This window comes from Ahaetulla prasina, chromosome 4 (genome assembly GCF_028640845.1).
Source record: "Ahaetulla prasina isolate Xishuangbanna chromosome 4, ASM2864084v1, whole genome shotgun sequence".
Classification (NCBI taxonomy): Eukaryota; Metazoa; Chordata; class Lepidosauria; order Squamata; family Colubridae; genus Ahaetulla; species Ahaetulla prasina.
Genome location: NC_080542.1, coordinates 28,806,562 through 28,823,801, shown reverse-complemented (window position 1 = coordinate 28,823,801; position 17,240 = coordinate 28,806,562). Strand labels below are relative to the sequence as shown.

The following is a 17,240-nucleotide window of genomic DNA, read 5'->3' as shown; positions in this document are numbered from 1 at the left end:
CCTTTGATATGGTATAAGAAACACAGTGGCACAGTGGTTAGAGTTCAGTACTCCAGGCTACTTCTGCTGGCCGCTGGCAGCCTGCATTTTGGCAGTTCAGATTTGACCAGGCTTAAAGCTGACTCAACCTTCCATCCTTCTGAGTTCAGTAAAATGAGGACCCAGATTGTTGGGGGCAATATGCTGACTCTGTACCACTTAGAGAGGGCTGTGAAGCACTTTAAGCAGTATGTAAGTCTAAGTGCTATTGCTATAAATTAAGTTTTTACAATTGTGCATGCAAGCACGATGCGAACTGGTAGCAAAGGTAAGTAGAACCACCCCTGGTATATATGTTGACAATGTTAGTTCTGCTTCACTATTTTAAGCAAATTGATAAGATAATTGAAAATTGTATTGGTCTCCATTAGGATTCTCTTTTATAGAATCTGGTTTTCCTTTGTTAATGGTAGTTTTAATTTACCTAGTTTTAAAGTATATTTCTGGATATATATTTTTGCTGGTTTTTTTAGAAAAAGTATTAGGATGAAAATGCAATTGGACATGTAATTTTAATAGTTCAATTGGGGAATTATTATTTCTCACATCCTATGCCAAGCACATTGGGCTACAAGCATACTCCACAGTTCTTGGCCAATATCTACAGTGTCCTCTTTCTTCCATTTAAAGCTGATGTTTTTCAGATCTTCCTGAAATGTTTGGCCCCAGGTTTTCTTTGTTCTTTTTCTCTGACTATCTGCTGCTATCCAAACGATTCTAGTTTTTCCTCAACATTGCTTATCTTACGCATGAATAACATCTGTCCAGCAAAGCTCATTTTTATTTAGCAACCTGGAGATCCTAGGAAAAGCTTAATTATAATGTTAGTAGGTATTATATGATTTTTCTGACAGGTGAGGCAGTTCAATTTGTTTGGGCAGTATTGGGTAAGAAATTAACATATATCTGAGTTTTTATAAGACATTGGTGATTTGAAAAAAAAATGGTAATTATAAAAAAATGTAGCCTACTTTTCATTAAGAAAGCAGTGCCAATGTAGTGGAAATAATTAATTTCTAATGGAGAATAAAAATGAATGCTCAGCACAAAATGAGTTTTTGGAATGTGGGTGCATCCATGTGTAAGTGCATTTTTAACCAAACTCTAAGCCAGGGGTGTCAAAGTCATGTCATCACAGTGGCATCACATGACGTATTGTGACTTTTTCCCTCTTCGCTAAACCCAGGGTAGAGGTGGCCAGTGTGTGACGCATCTGGCCTGCGGGCCTCAAGTTTGACACCCCTGCTCTAAGCAGTGATTCTAACTGAATTGTGTGTGACTTCATTCCCTTAATTCTTACCTTGAATTTTTTTAGATCAAACTAGTTCATAGAGAAATGTTTCTATAGTATATAATATAATATATAATAATATAATATAACAACAGAGTTGGAAGGGACCTTGGAGGCCTTCTAGTCCAAGCCCCTGCCCAGGCAGGAAACCCTACACCATCTCAGTCAGATGGTTAAATGAGCAATGATATTGAAATTTAAAAAAAATATTAAAGCACATAGAGAATGGTATCCTAAATAAAGTAGCTTCAAATCATTTGACCAAATTATTCATAAATCCCCAACTTTTTCTACTGGTCAATCCACATGTTAACAAACAACATACATCAGAAATCTACCACTCTAAAACAGGAATCGGTTTATTCTTCAATTATATAAATAAACCAGACCAACCATGCCCTGTTGGATGATCTTTTCAGAGGTATTTCTTTATCTAAACAGAATAACCACAGGTGGGCATAAAACCAGCGGGCTTTGGACTACCTGCCAGCTTTCCTCCTTGTGGAAGCTGTCAGAGAGTATCACAAATCTTCCTTCCTCCCTATCGCTTTTCCTTCCTTCCTTCCTTCCTTCCTTCCTTCCTTCCTTCCTTCCTTCCTTCCTTCCTTCCTTCGTTTGTCCCTCCCTCCCTCCCTTCCTTTTTCTTTCCTTTTTTCTTTCCTTCATTCTCTCCTTACTTTCTTTCACACTCCTTTCTTTCACACCAGTTGTTCCTTCCTTACTTACTTAATTACTTCACCCTTCTTTTCCCGTAGACAGATAAATGCCTGTTGCTGAGTGGAGGAGGGAGTGAAGGATTGCAAAACTGGCTGAGAAATTGGCATGGAACATTGAAAATAAAAATCGTGTAACTGTAACAACAACTCAGCAGCAACCAGTAGCAATGTATTAACCACAACATCCCCAAATTTCATTCCCTTGGGAGTCATGGGCACAGAATTTGGACACATTCTGTAAGTAAGCCATTTGAGATATCTTGGTTCAAAAATCGTTGCACTATGATACCCCATTTCACCCAGTTAATGCCATGTCAGTGAGAGTTTTAGCTTTCATTCATGTTATGATCATGTCTGACCCCACTAAATGTTTTGAAAATGGCTACTCCAGAAGTGAAATCTAAAAATTTTCCCTACCAGTTCTGTGGGCATGGCTTAATTGTTGGGTGTGGCTTGATGGTCAGATGACTGGGTGGGCGAGGCCAATAACAATAAAGAATAAAATAATAAACAAAGTATACAAAACAATAAGTGGTACCAAAAACTACCTTTCACACTTTACACACACACAACACAGCACAACTGACACACACACAATGTAAAAGCAGCTACACTTCACCCAAAATGGTCCCTGCAACAAGCAGGTACCTCACACAGCCACAAAAAGCTCAAAAACCAACTTTCACATTTTACACACACACAACACAACTGACTCTCTCTCTCTCACACACACACACATACAAAATGTCACATTACAGCTTTGTGAGATTTTGTGTGTTTCTGTAGTTAGAGTGAAACTACAGAAACTCACCAAATCTCAGAAAGCTGCACAAATATTTTATTTTATTATTTTATTTTATTTATATTTTTTAGATCAGGGGTCTCCAACCTTAGTAACTTTAAGGTTTGTGGACTTCAGTTCCCAGAGTTCCTCAGCCAGCAAAGCAGGCAATTAGTTGCTCACTGAGGAAATAGATTAGCTAATAACTGATTCTGCCTGCATGCTGAAACTGCTCCTTTCGGGCTGGGAAAGCCATGTGTTAGATCAGTAATTAGATAAGTGCCTTAGAATCTCTTAAAAGGAGGTTTTCTACAAGCTCTTCGGCCGAAGAGCTTGTAGAAATTAAGGTTCTGCTGATGAGGAACTCAGCTGCAACTGCCAGAGGAGCCTTTTAAAAATAAAATTTATAACCTCTTCAACCGAAAAGATTGTAAAAAAATTTTTTTAAAAGGGTCCCCTGGCGATTGCAGCTGAAGAGGTTGTTTAAAAAAAGAGTTTAAAGGCTCTGACAATCTCAGCTGAGCCGCGGGATCCTCAAAGGCTTTTTTTTTTTTTTTACTTTTAAAGGCATATTTTCGGCTGAAAAAAAACTGCTTTTAAAAGTAAAAAAAAACCTCTGCTGATGGTGCAGCTCAGCAGAGGTGGGAGGGGTGGGGCCAGGGATTTTTGTCACCGGTTCTCCAAACCACCAGCCGCCATCACTACCAGATCGGGCGAGTCGGTGCAAACCGGGAGCATTTCACCCCTGGGCTACTCCATGCAAATCACAATCATCATTTGCATGATCAGTTCCTTATTGTCACCATCAAGCTACTCCCAAATTATGAACGTGGCCCTCATTCACCAAAAATTTCATCATTACGAATCTAAGCCCACTTAGAACATCATTTTCTATCGGAGAAAAAATCTTTTCAACTCAGGAAAACAATACTTCTCCAGCAGTTCCCTAAGGAATCAAACTTTAATTAAATTCCTGTTTTTCTATCTTAATGACTGTTTTTATTTCTGCTGATTTTCCAGATCCCTGTGGATTTCAGTGAACCTTAAAATGAAGACTGACGAAGAGTATTATTTTCCCATACCATTTCTAAAGACCAAGATTCAGGCTTTAGCAACCACCATTCAAGACTAGATACTATTAATCGCAGAAATGCTAATAGATGTGCCAAAGAAGTAAAAGAGTTCTTTGATATCTGGAGCATGGATATTATTTTACTGATCTTGTTGCTAGTGCTGCTTCCTCACATAGTCTGCAAGTCTCGTAGGTGCAGCATCACCCACTCATACTCTTCATATCATAAATACCAACAACTAGGAGATATCATTGTTGGTGGCATTGCTTCTCAGACAGGCATCCTACCAAAAGAAGTCATCTTCACTGAAACCCCTTCACCAGTATTACCAGGAGAGTTTGTGTAAGAAACTGGATAATTGTTTCATTTTTTAATCATTTTAGTCACTTGTCTAAGCAAAATGAGTAATATCATCTCAATAAAATACTTTGCTTAGGTGATAGTAAGATACTGAGGAAAATCATCTGATGAAGAATACATTATATTCAGATATTCAGAATTTTAAAGCAGCATTCCTCAAATTCAGGAAACTCCCCACCTCACCCTCATTCCAAAGTGTAGCCTTTGACTGTCATAATTCTTTGAAATATCTAACCAGCTGAGAAACCCTGGGAATTGAACCCATTCATGCAGAAAACCCAGACTGGAGAAACCTGGTTTCAAGACTAATTTCTTTCTATTTTGCTTTCACTATCTTCCTTTCAGTCTTTTTTACCTGCCAAATCTCTTCATTAAACCAGTTTCATCCTTGACAACCTTCCTTACTCTTTATCATGTTTGGTCTGTTATGCTTTTATTTTGCAGATTTTGTGATAATTCCTTTATTACAATGAAACATTGAAACATTGTAACATCCCTGTTCTTTCAAAGAATGATCAATAAATGTATCTGCTTCATCTTTTAAATGTTAGAGATAGCCACTGTTTTATCTGTATAGCTTTTGTCTACGTCACAATTTTTAAAATTGCTTTCAGTTCTAGAATATTACAAATCTATTATTTTATAAAATGAGTAAATTCACCATATATAAGCTCATCTCTATCATTTTGTAAATCAAGAATAATCAAGACATTTTTTATTAGGGATATCTGTATTTGTCTGAACATTAAGGTAAACATGAATGTGAGGTTACATGTTCTTTTCAAAATTATGTACGTTGGCAAATTTGCAAATATTTGCAAGTAAAAATTATTTGGACAAATGTATATGAAAATACTATACAGAATTCTAAGGTTATTTTCAATGTAAAACCTCAATATAGTTTGGAATTAAATATCATGATTCTAAAAAAAACCCTCCTGAAGTAACTAACACTTACATATTTCTTCCCTAATGCGCATGGTGAAAAAATTGACATAAACATATTTAAAAATCCACATATTGTATGCAAGCTTATTGCAAAAATGCAAATCATCTCCATGCATGTTAACAGTATGTGCAGGTGGATATGAGTTTACAATGTCAGAGAAATGATACAATCAGCCTGCTGAATTCCTTTTAAAACACAAAAGCTGTTCAGTGCGGAATGGCCTTCTGATACGGAATGCAACTCTCATTGTAGCTTAATTCCTAAGAATTACCAGCACATCCTGGCTATGGCATTTGCTGTGAAGGAGATCAATGAAAACCCACAGATCTTAACCAATCTCACCTTAGGTGTCTGCATCTATGATAGTTATGATAATGCCCAAAAAACTTACCAGGCCACCTTGCGACTTTTATCTTCAGTGGAGGAATTGGTCCCCAACTATGTTTGTAACATCCAGAATAATGTAGTAGCTGTTATTGGAGGACTGGATGCACAAATTTCTCTTCATGTGGCAACTATTTTAGATACTTATAAGAAACCACAGGTAAGATATATTTATCTATCTGATATGTTTTATTGTTGTTGCTAGTTGTGAAGTCGTGGCTGACCCATCACAACCCCATGGACAATGTTCCTCCAGGCCTTCCTCTCCTCTAACATCCTCTGGAGTCCATTTAAACTTACACCGATTGCTTCAGTTTTTCCAACTAGTCACCTCATTTTCTGTCGTCCCCTTCTTCTTTTGCCCTCAATCTTTCCCAGCACTAGGCTCTTCTCCAGTAAGTCCTTCTTTCTCATTCAGTAGCCACAGTATTTGAGTTTCATCTTCAGGATCTGGCCTTCTAAAGAGCAGTCAGTGTTGATCTCTAGGACTGACCGGTTTGATTGCCTTGCAGTCCAAGGGACTCGCAGGAGTGTTCTCCAGTCTGATATGCTAAGTTAATACAACTTTTATATTTTTAAAATTATTTTGAATATTGTATCTCAGTCCTATCCTGCACTACAAAGTCCTGGGATGGAAAAGGGGATTTATCCCAGCAATTCCAGGAGTCACATTCTTGTAAATATCACTATTTAGTTTCAATTGTCCATCCATTTACAGTGCATTGTGTAAGTGGAATTTATACCTTTGAAGACATCCAAGGAATGGTGTTATGTACTTTCAGGTACTGGATAACTTTTTTTACTATGTGTTATAGTAAAACTATTCCATTTTACTTCTAATTAATTAAAGAAGAAAACTGAATTGTTGCATCAAAGATAATGTATTGCATTTGACAATTGTATTCTGTGTTTAAGTCTGATCATAATTACCATCTTATCAGGGCAAATCTATTGATTGGGAGTCTGATAAATAAAAAATATATAGCCCTATTGAATTCAGGACAGATTCAGCCCCATGTTTTGTGGGTCTGCTTTAATTAAGGTGTCAAGTTTCTGAATAAATAAAGAGCTCATATTAATTAGTACTACAGATTCAATTCAAAGTTCAAGATTTACTAATTACTAGTTTAAATTTAAATTTGCAACATGAATAAGAGATATGTTGCATCTCTTATACTATTCAGAAATACATATAGTTATGAACTGAGTCTGGGAAAGAATTGGGTTTCTGAATATTATTTATAGTCCCTCCTAGCCACCCATCATCCACCACCATCACCTGCTAAAAATAGTCCTGGAAAGGAATTAGAGAAATGGACATTTAGGGAAAGTTTAAATTATTTGTTTAATTTCAGCTTTTTATTCAAACCTGAGACTTGTTCATGAAATTGAAAAACTGTCCTATAAGAATATTTTTAAAACCATTCCAATATCTTTATGGAACAGACATTTGTAAGGGTGGTCTCTCTCTCTCTCTCTCTCTCTCTCTCTCTCTTTTTTTTTTTTTGTCTAATTTCTTTGCAGTTTCCCTGTCCCGTGATTTGAACTGTACTGTATTTTTAATGTTATATGTGTGTATATTATAATTAAGAAGAGAGTTAAGATTTTAACTTTTTTTATGAAGTATTATTTTATTTTCACTTGTGACATTTGTTATCTTCCAAAAAGTGAGAAAAGGGCTGATTCTCTACATGGAGTTCCTCTGCAGGGAATGGACAGGAGATTACATCACTGGACTTACTTTTTTACCTTTTGTGCTTTGATTTTGAATGTATTCCCTGGAAGATAGATACTTTTACAAAAAAGTAAATTACATATAGTAGAGAATTTCTTATTCAAGTGTTCTAATCTATAAAATGTTTAAGAGAGAGAGAGAGACCATATTTGGAATCTCTTTAAATCACTCCAAGGAAACATAACTGGATTTTATACATTAAATCACTTCAGTAATTCAACTCAGTTTAAAGGAATGGTTCAAGTGACCTATACATTTATGTAGAAATGGGAGTATATAAAAATTTAGTAATTTCAAGTAGCAATGTTGAAAGCTGTTATACATGAATGAACACCAACATAACCCCAACTGGAAAGTGATCATATATTCAATAAACAAACAGTATGAGGTTTGTTAACTTAATCTATGCAGATTGTGAGAATAATTGAAAGTATTATATACATTTGTCCATTATTTTTTACCCACTTCTCTGTAGCTGATTTATGGATTCTCTCCCCTCATGAATGATAAAACTCCAGGCCTTTCTTTCTACCAGATGGTTCCCCCAGAACCCCTTCAATATGCAGGAATTGCCTCACTGCTCCTGCATTTCAGATGGACCTGGATAGGGTTTCTTGTCATGGACAATGACCATGGAGAAAATATGGCACAAACTATGATTCCACTTCTTTCAGAAAAAGGAATTTGTTTTTCTTTTATTGAAAGATTCCCAAAATTTAGTGATATCACTAAACTTGAAGGTATGATTCAGCAGGGGGTAAAAGTATATGAAAATATCATGAGTAGTAAAGCTAATGCAGTTGTAATTTATGGAGAATCTTTCTCCATGATGTTCTTGAGATGGTTGCAGTATATGCCAAACCTGGAATCAGTGAGAAGTAAACCAAAAGGTGTTGTGTGGATAATGACAGCCCAGATGGAATTCACTTCATCAGCTTTTCAACTCCATTGGGATACAGATATAATCCACGGTGCCCTCTCCTTGTCAATGCACTCTGCCAATCTACCGGAATTCAAATCATTTATTCAGAAAAAAAATCCCTTCAGTGAAAAAGAAGATGGGTTTATCACTCTATTCTGGCAAGAAGCTTTCAACTGTGTCTTTCCTAATATGGCAATGAGCGATGTGCCTGACCAAATTTGCAATGGAACAGAGGATCTGAAGAGCCTTCCTGGATCTCTTTTTGAAATGAAAATGACTGGTCACAGTTATAGCAGTTACAATGCTCTTTATGCTGTAGCTAATGCTTTACATGCTCTGTCTTCTTTTAAACATAAACACAAAGCTACCATAGAGGGAGAAGGAGGGAGGATACATAATCAAGGCTTCTGGCAGGTAATGTCATCAACATCCTCATCTGATGGAGCATCATGTACATAAGTGTGATGGCAAAACTAGGTCTGAATTTGTGCTAGGCACTTTTCCATGTTTAGGATACATGATTTTCCATGTTTAATGACACTCTATTAATTTGATTGTAATAAATGTATGTTTGACTCTAGAAGTTAGATTATTTTTGGTGTAATAGAAATCAGATTATTTTTTTATTAGCCACCATTCAAATTTTGTGGTAAGCATAGGGAACTAGTGTAATTCTTTTGTTTCTTCCCTAATGCACACCGGTCTGGCTTCTCCCACTGAGTCTTATAAATGATTTCCACTCAAGAGAGAAAGAGAAGCCTAGAATGGTTATCTGCTACCATCATGATGAGGGAAATGTTCTCAAAATTGGCATTTAATTTTTTTGCTCTAGCTCCATTATTTTCTGAGAGGTGTTTCTTTTAACAACAGTGCTGGAGATCTGGTTTCTTTTGATCAGAATGGAATACTAGCAGCTGGATTTGATATCATCAACTGGATTGCTTTCCCAAACAAATCATTTTTTCGTGTGAAAGTTGGGAAGGTGAATCACTTAGCTTCTCCAGATGAACTTTTAACCATTAATGAAGAAGTCATTACATGGCATAGTTGGTTTAATCAGGTAGGATCTAATTATCAGCCTAATAATCAGATCTAATTATCATGATTTTGAATTATGTGTTTCTGTTATGATATGAAAATTCCTCATGTTCAACAATCTTTTGAAAAAATAGGTGAATTAATTTCAGAATATAAATTTATATAATAACTACCCGTCTAAGTTACAAATATCTACCCTAATTGTCAGGGCAGACATTTTGCAATTGATAATATTATCCATTAGGCCAAAGTATAGAGATACAGTATTGACAGTTTTCTTATAAATCAAATATTCCTGTAAACTACTTTTCTTTAAATCTACTAAAAAGTGTAAGTGTAACTTTTTGCTAAAACTTTTATGCTAAAATTTTAAGTAAGAAGTTGATGAATGGGACATTTCTAGAAAAAATTTTGAGGCTAATGTTTAAAGTGTAATCCATACTGCAAATATTATTAATGCAAGAGCACTGGTTAGAAAACTATGCTATAAAACTTAGAAAGCAATGTGCTGCATTGCTTAATCTAAAAAGCCTATTTGATTTAATTTCTAGTGAGAAGTTTTGGCATAAATGTATTTGTTCCATCCAGTGGCCATTGTCTTCTTTTATTAATACACATAATGAATTAAAATCCCAATTTAAAATGAAATGTAGAATATCAAATTATACAAGGGTACATATTTATGCAGCTGAATACAGTTTCCCTAGTTTCCATGAACAGATGCATACAATTTAACAGGGTTCTTTGAAATCCAGGGGGGAAAAACAAAATGGTATTTTGAATTAGTATATGCAAATTGATAAGGTCAGAAATAGACTTAAGTGTTCAGAGAGACATTTTGAACGGGTCAAGTAAACATTTTGCCACTGATTATTAAAACATGAGTTTTTGTTGAGGGCTTATGTTGCCTCTTTCAATTCTATGATTCTATAATCTTCCCCAAATGGATATATATAAAAGCTGAGAAGCTTCCCTATTTGTTATGGACTGCAGTTATTCAAACTTGCATTTCCAAAGGAACAAAAATCTATATATTTTTAAAGAAAGACATACTTAATTGTAGGTGAAAATACATTTAGAAGTGAAAATTTGGGAAAAACAAGTTACAATTTCAAGGCAACTTTTCACCTTAGTGTATAGAGTGTTGATATGCAAAAGTGATATGGCTACTGAAATATAGCAATTTATCCATCTGTAGCAACAATTTCTAGCATATCAAATAAGTCATCTTGAGCAGGCTCTTTGAACTTAAGTATGCATAAAATTAAAGCCTTTCTTTTATCATTCTGTAATGTAACACATTCCTCTTTAATTTCCAGGTGATACCCATCTCTGTTTGCAGTAATAGTTGCTATCCTGGTTTCAGCAAAAAAGTGAAGGAAGGAGAGCCATTTTGCTGCTATGACTGCATCCCCTGCCCAGAAGGGACAATTTCAACTGAGAATGGTAACCATCTCCTTGTTTGTTCAAAATAAAATTCAGGCAATAAAAAGAATAATGTAATGTAACAAGTAGATTTTTTTTTTTAAAAAAAAGCATTTTTAAAGGTGATGATTAAAAACATCTATTTACCAGAATGTTGAACTGTCTCAATGCATTAACAACAAAGATTGCCTAATTTTTTATTTATGTATGTATATACTGTAGATTGATAGGTAGAAGTTGCAAACTTTTTTTTATAGATCTAACAATAGCACTTAGACTTACATACCACTTCATAGTGCTTTACGGCCCTCTCTAAGCGGTTTACAGAGTCAGCAACAATCTGGGTCCTCATTTTACTGACCTTGGAAGGATGGAAGGCTGACTGAACCTTGAGCCTGATGAGATTCTATCTGCCAAACTGCTGACAGCCGGTGATCAGCAGAAGTAGCTTGCAGTACTGCACTCTAACCATTGCACCATCAAAACATCTATGAAATATTATTGCTAACTTATCTCTAAACTCTTTTTTGATCAGTTTTCTCCAAATTATTCTCATTTGGAGTCTTTAACTTTTGAAGGGTACAAGAGATCTCTCAGATCAAAGGGCATCTGGGAAACAGATTACAAACAGATTACAAAATGACAAGATCAGAACATAATTACTGATTTTAGTTGGCTTTTAATTCACATTTCACCCTTTAAAAAATTCCTGAAAAAGTTATTTCATATTTTATCACATTTTGTCACATTTTATTTAATAAAAGAACTTCCTAATAAATAGTCAAATGAAGTCATAATTTATATATGAATCTATGCATTGGGAACTACTATAACATTCTTTCATATAGGTTCATTTTGCATTATAATTCACTTTTTCTATATTAAATCTGAATCTCAAAATTATAAAGTGGCAAAACATAAGTAAATAAAAGTTTTTAGAAATGTAAAATATAATAATAAAAAAAAGAAATGTAAAATATGATGAGACATCTTTGAATATGATAAGAAATATTTTATTAATTCATTTATTAAACAGATTTATATGGTACCAGATGTACTGGTGGGGCCTGCAACATATCTTGCCTTCCAATCTTGGTGGGCAGATAGATATGTTATAGATAGAAAATGTTGGATAACCATCTGTCTGAGATGGTGGTGTAGGGTTTCCTGTCTGGGCAGGGGGTTGGACTAGAAGGCCTCCAAGGTCCCTTCCAACTCTGTTGTTGTTGTTGTTGTTGTTGTTGTTGTTGTTGTTGTTGTTGTTGTTGTTGTTATATATACTGTATAATATATTTAGTCCTTGAATTATGACCAAAATGGAGCTTGCTCATTATATAGGTAATTGAGATGTCCATTAAGATGCTGTTTTAGGATCTCTTTTCAGAGCACGATACCATAGTCTTTTGAGACTGTAGGATGCATTGCCAATGTAATTGAACAGCCCCAATTAACAACCCCTATCCCTGCTGTCCCCAATACAATTGTTAAACACATGTATGGATAATTGAGTGGAACATGACCGGGAGTTTCAAGAGTGGGGAGCCTAATACAGGCAAAGTTAACACAGGGATGATAATGTTAGCATTAACAAGCGAAAGCAAATACAAAATGGTTTGCTTTTTCTTGCTAATGCTGGCGAAGCTAATACTAGTGTTAGTAAGGAAAACAAACTGCTTCATTGATTGGGTCCCATAAGCAGCTGTCATTTTCCAAGCTTCTGCAGTCATGCTACACAATCACAAACTGCTTCATTGCCATGTTGCAATGGGTTGCTGGGTTGAAGCAATTTGTGGCTGTACTCAGAAAAAAAGATGGTCACATGTGAGATCGTTCTGTGTGGTCCAACAACAAAACAGCCTGTCCTCTTTCCATACCCTTGGCTCTTGCACACGGGAAATCTTCAAAAGGTAACTGAGTGACTGATTACCAAGGTGGACAGAAGTGTGAGGAAGCTAGTGGTGTGACGAAGCAAGCCAGCATCTGTGGGGATCTAGCAGGGCAGGATGGAGAGTGAAACTGTCAGGGAGACACACTGCAGCATGTCTGCAGTCGGTCATAAGGATGAATAATTGCAGGGGTGCTTTAGCAGATGCAACTTTGAAATGGAGTCATAAGTAGTCCCTTTTGGGGGATGCTGGTGTAACTTCAAAAATCCAAATACAGTTAATAGTTTTAAAGTGACAAAATGATTAAATTTACTAAAGCATTTAACTTTATCACATCTTTTGTATCTCATATACCAAGCTTCTAATCTTAATATTAAATATAATCCGCAAAGGTTAGAAGATTATATTGAGTATCAAACAAAGCATGTTTACTTGACATCTGCAGGCCTTTCTATATATCCACTAATCAAAGTAGCTGCCTAATAGTATAGGAAATAATATGATAACACACTGGCCAGATTTATGATATGCATGAAATACTAATGTTATACAACTTCTTCTATTTCAGACAAAAATGAATGTTTCAGATGCCAAGACAAATACTATCCAAACAAGAAAAAGGATTTCTGTATTCCCAAGGTTATAAGTTTCTTGTCTTATGAAGAACCTTTAGGGATCAGTTTAGCATCTCTTGCACTTACCTTTTCTTTAACTACAATCCTTATATTAGTAACATTTATGAGGAATCACAACACTCCCATTGTTAGAGCCAACAACCAGAGCCTGACCTACACACTCCTCATCTCCCTCCTGCTCTGCTTCATTTCAACATTGCTATTCATTGGTAAACCAGGAAAAGTGGCCTGTCTTCTCCGACAGACAACTTTTGGCATCATCTTCTCAGTGGCTGTTTCTTCTGTCTTGGCAAAAACAATCATGGTTGTTCTGGCTTTTATGGCCACCAAACCAGGATCCAGAATGAGGAAGTGGGTGGGAAAAAAATTAGCCAATTGTGTTGTTGCTTCTTGTTCTCTGATCCAAGCAAGTATATGTATTTTGTGGTTGGCAATGACTCCTCCATTCCCGGATGTTGATACATTCTCAGTGACTGAAGAAATTATCTTTCAATGTAATGAAGGCTCTGTGACCATGTTTTATTGTGTCCTTGGCTATATGAGTTTCCTGGCTCTTATCAGCTTCATAACAGCTTTTCTTGCCAGGAAATTACCTGACAGTTTCAATGAAGCCAAGTTCATCACCTTCAGCATGTTGGTCTTCTGCAGTGTTTGGTTGTCCTTTGTCCCAGCATATTTGAGCTCCAAAGGGAAATACATGGTGGCTGTGGAGATCTTTTCCATCTTAGCCTCCGGTGCTGGGCTTTTATTTTGCATCTTTTCCCCAAAATGCTATGTCATTGTATTTAGGCCTGACCTAAACATCAGAGAACAATTAATAAGACAAAAATAAGCCTTTCCCTCTTTTCTCAATGTTTTTAATTTATACTTCTTTTTCTGTATGCAATGTAGAATATTTATGGAAAGTTATCAGATTTTGACAAAATGAAATGAACCTTCATGCATCTCATCTCTTCTGATCATTTCTTGAAACTAGTCTTTTTTTTCCCCTTCAGAATCTTTTTCCAAAGCACATTTATTTTTTAAACTGCTTCACTTCCTATTATGTAGAAGGAAACAAATGACACTGAAATTTAAAAGTCATGGTTAGGGTAGTAGGACACTTGTTTAGAATTAATCATAATTGAGTATAATCATGGCAATTAGAAAGCTATTGGTATGAAAGGATAGACCTAAAAACAAAACCAATAGAAATATTCTGTAGTGTAACTAAACTGGAACTTTGTTTTTATTCTCCATTCTGGGGCCAACATGCTACTAAGTGAGCTAGATCTCACTTAATGACCATTCAAATTTATTATGGACTTCAAAAAAGCTACCTATAACCTCTTCTTGAAGTTCCTACAGTTATGTGATTTCATTTTAGGTATTTGGCAACCAGTTTACATGGTTGAAGCATCCCATTGTCACATGGATATGTACGCATGTCAAACGTACTATAAGACTGGCTGTCAATTCAAAGAAATATGGGCATATCTAGTATAGTTAGCCTGCTGAATTTACTTGCTTGTATTATTCCAGATAGTAGAGCAGTTAAATGTGGAATATTGTTTAGTACAGAACATCAATTTTATTTTTATTTGCATTTATATCCCACCCTTCTCCGAAGACTCAGGGCGGCTTACACTATGTTAGCAATTGTCTTCATCCTATTTGTATATTTATATACAAAGTCAACTTATTGCCCCCAACAATCTGGGTCCTCATTTTACCTACCTTATAAAGAACGGAAGGCTGAGTCAACCTTGGGCCTGGTGGGACTAGAACCTGCAGTAATTGCAAGCAGCTGCTGTTAATAACAGACTGCATTAGCAGCCTGAGCCACAGAGGCCCCAAAATGGCAATTTTCTTGTCATCTAGTATCTAAGAAATATAAGAGCATTCTTCCTTTGGCAGTAAAGGAGATAAATGAAAACCCAAAAACCTTACCCAATCTTACCTTAGATTTCCACATCTGTCACAGTTTTGACAATGCCCAGAGAACTTATCAAGCCACCATGTTACTTTTATCATCAATGGAGAAATTGATTTCCAACTACTGATGAAATATGCACAATTACATAGTAGCTGTTGTTGGTGGACTAGATTCTAAAATCTCTTTTCATGTAGCAACTATTTTGGACAGTTATAAAAGTCTGCAGATAGGATTATCCTTCAGTTATCTATCAACACCCAGGCAAAATACTACTTTCAATTTCTTCTTTCCTTGATTTTGTACTGCATTCTAACTGTGCCCAAATATAACCTTGGATCTGCATAAGGAATATATCTCTATAGTTGTAGAATTTATTCAAAGTATCATTTTGAAATTGTAATCCTATATCCTTTTACTAGAGCTTAATGGAATTTATATCTTTAAAGAAACATAAAATTCATTTATTTAGCAAATTAAATGATGTGTATGTATGTATGTATGTATGTATATGTAGGTCTTGGCATATTCGGATCTTTTCCCATCTTAAATTGAGAGTATCTTGGTGACGTTTCGACAAGGTCTCATTCATCATCTTCAGGCTGGTGCTTTCGGCTTCGTGCTTGTGCGAGTAAAACGTGGTCGGAGCTGCGGCCTCTCTATAAATACTGGGTGGGGTGGGGAGTGTTGCTGTAAGCAGGTTGGTTGGCTGTGTGGTTGCATCTTGATTAGTAGATGGAGTGGGTGTTTGCAGATTAGTCGGCTGTTTCATAGCATTCTGTGTGGGATGCTACCGGTTCACAAATGTGAACAACCACCTCCGTGCGCGCCACTTCCATGCATATGCAGGGCCTTCTGTGCATACGCAGAGCATTGAAAAAGGACATGACGACATCATACACATACACGCACACACACACACACACACACACACACACACACACACATATATATATATATATACACATACATACATACACACACACACACACACACACACACACACACATATATATATATATATATATATATATATATATATATATATGTAGGTCTTTGGTTATTCGGGTTTTCTGCCGCGTAAAATTGGAAGTGTCTTGGCGATGTTTCGACGAAGTCTCATTCGTCATCTTCAGGCTTCAACCGTGCTTCTGGGAGCAGGCTGAAGCCTGAAGATGACGAATGAGACTTTGTTGAACGTCGCCAAGACACTTCCAATTTTACACGGAGAAAACCCGAATAACCAAAGACCTATATACAAACACCATGAAACCCTCAGAAAATATATATATATATATATATATATATATATATATATATATATATATATATATATATATATATATATATATATATATATATATATATATATATATAGGTCTTTGGTTATTCGGGTTTTCTCCCGTGTAAAATTGGAAGTGTCTTGGCGACGTTTCACGAAGTCTCATTCGTCATCTTCAGGCTTCAGCTTCATGCTTCTGGGAGCAATGTGTGATCGCAGCTGTTTCTTCCTTTTAACTGCTAGTGGGGGTTTGAACTGATTGGGTGGGAGCTTGGCTGTGCTCTGATTGCATGGGGGTTTTTCTGTGCTCTGATTGGCTGGGGGTGTGTCCTGTGTTGGTGGGGGCTTGGTTGTGCTCAGTCTAGTCTGTGCTGCAGGGGGATTTGAGCTGGTGAGCTGCATAGCTGTTGTTTGGCTTTGTGGTGGTGCTACATCTTCATAGTGGGTGTCAGTCTGCTGCATGAATGGATTGGAGGGGTTTGAAATGGCTAATGTTGCAGCTGCGGTCTGGCTTCTGGTCCTTGGTCGTGCTTCATGATCAGTGTGGGTTTGGGTCTGCTTTCTGGGTGGATGTGCGGTGGTGACATTCAGCACCGCAGTGCGGTGGTGACATTCAGCTTCAGCACGAAGCTGAAGCCTGAAGATGACGAATGAGACTTCGTCGAAACGTCGCCAAGACACTTCCAATTTTACACGGGAGAAAACCCGAACAACCAAAGACCTATATACAAACACCCGTGAAAACCTCAGAAAACATATATACACACACACACACACACACACACACATATACACATATATATACACACACA

The 17,240-nt window shown here is 36.3% G+C and overlaps 1 protein-coding gene across 1 annotated transcript; it reads left to right on the top strand.

Moving 5' to 3' along the window:
- The first annotated feature begins 288 nt into the window (after positions 1 to 288).
- On the top strand, positions 289 to 14,066 carry LOC131198099 (vomeronasal type-2 receptor 26-like). The gene is made up of 7 exons (XM_058182608.1): positions 289 to 307; positions 3,921 to 4,242; positions 5,462 to 5,753; positions 7,804 to 8,664; positions 9,083 to 9,310; positions 10,608 to 10,734; positions 13,168 to 14,066. The coding sequence occupies exons 1-7, from the start codon at positions 289 to 291 to the stop codon at positions 14,064 to 14,066; spliced, it is 2,748 nt and encodes a 915-aa protein (XP_058038591.1).
- Positions 14,067 to 17,240: the final 3,174 nt, after the last annotated feature.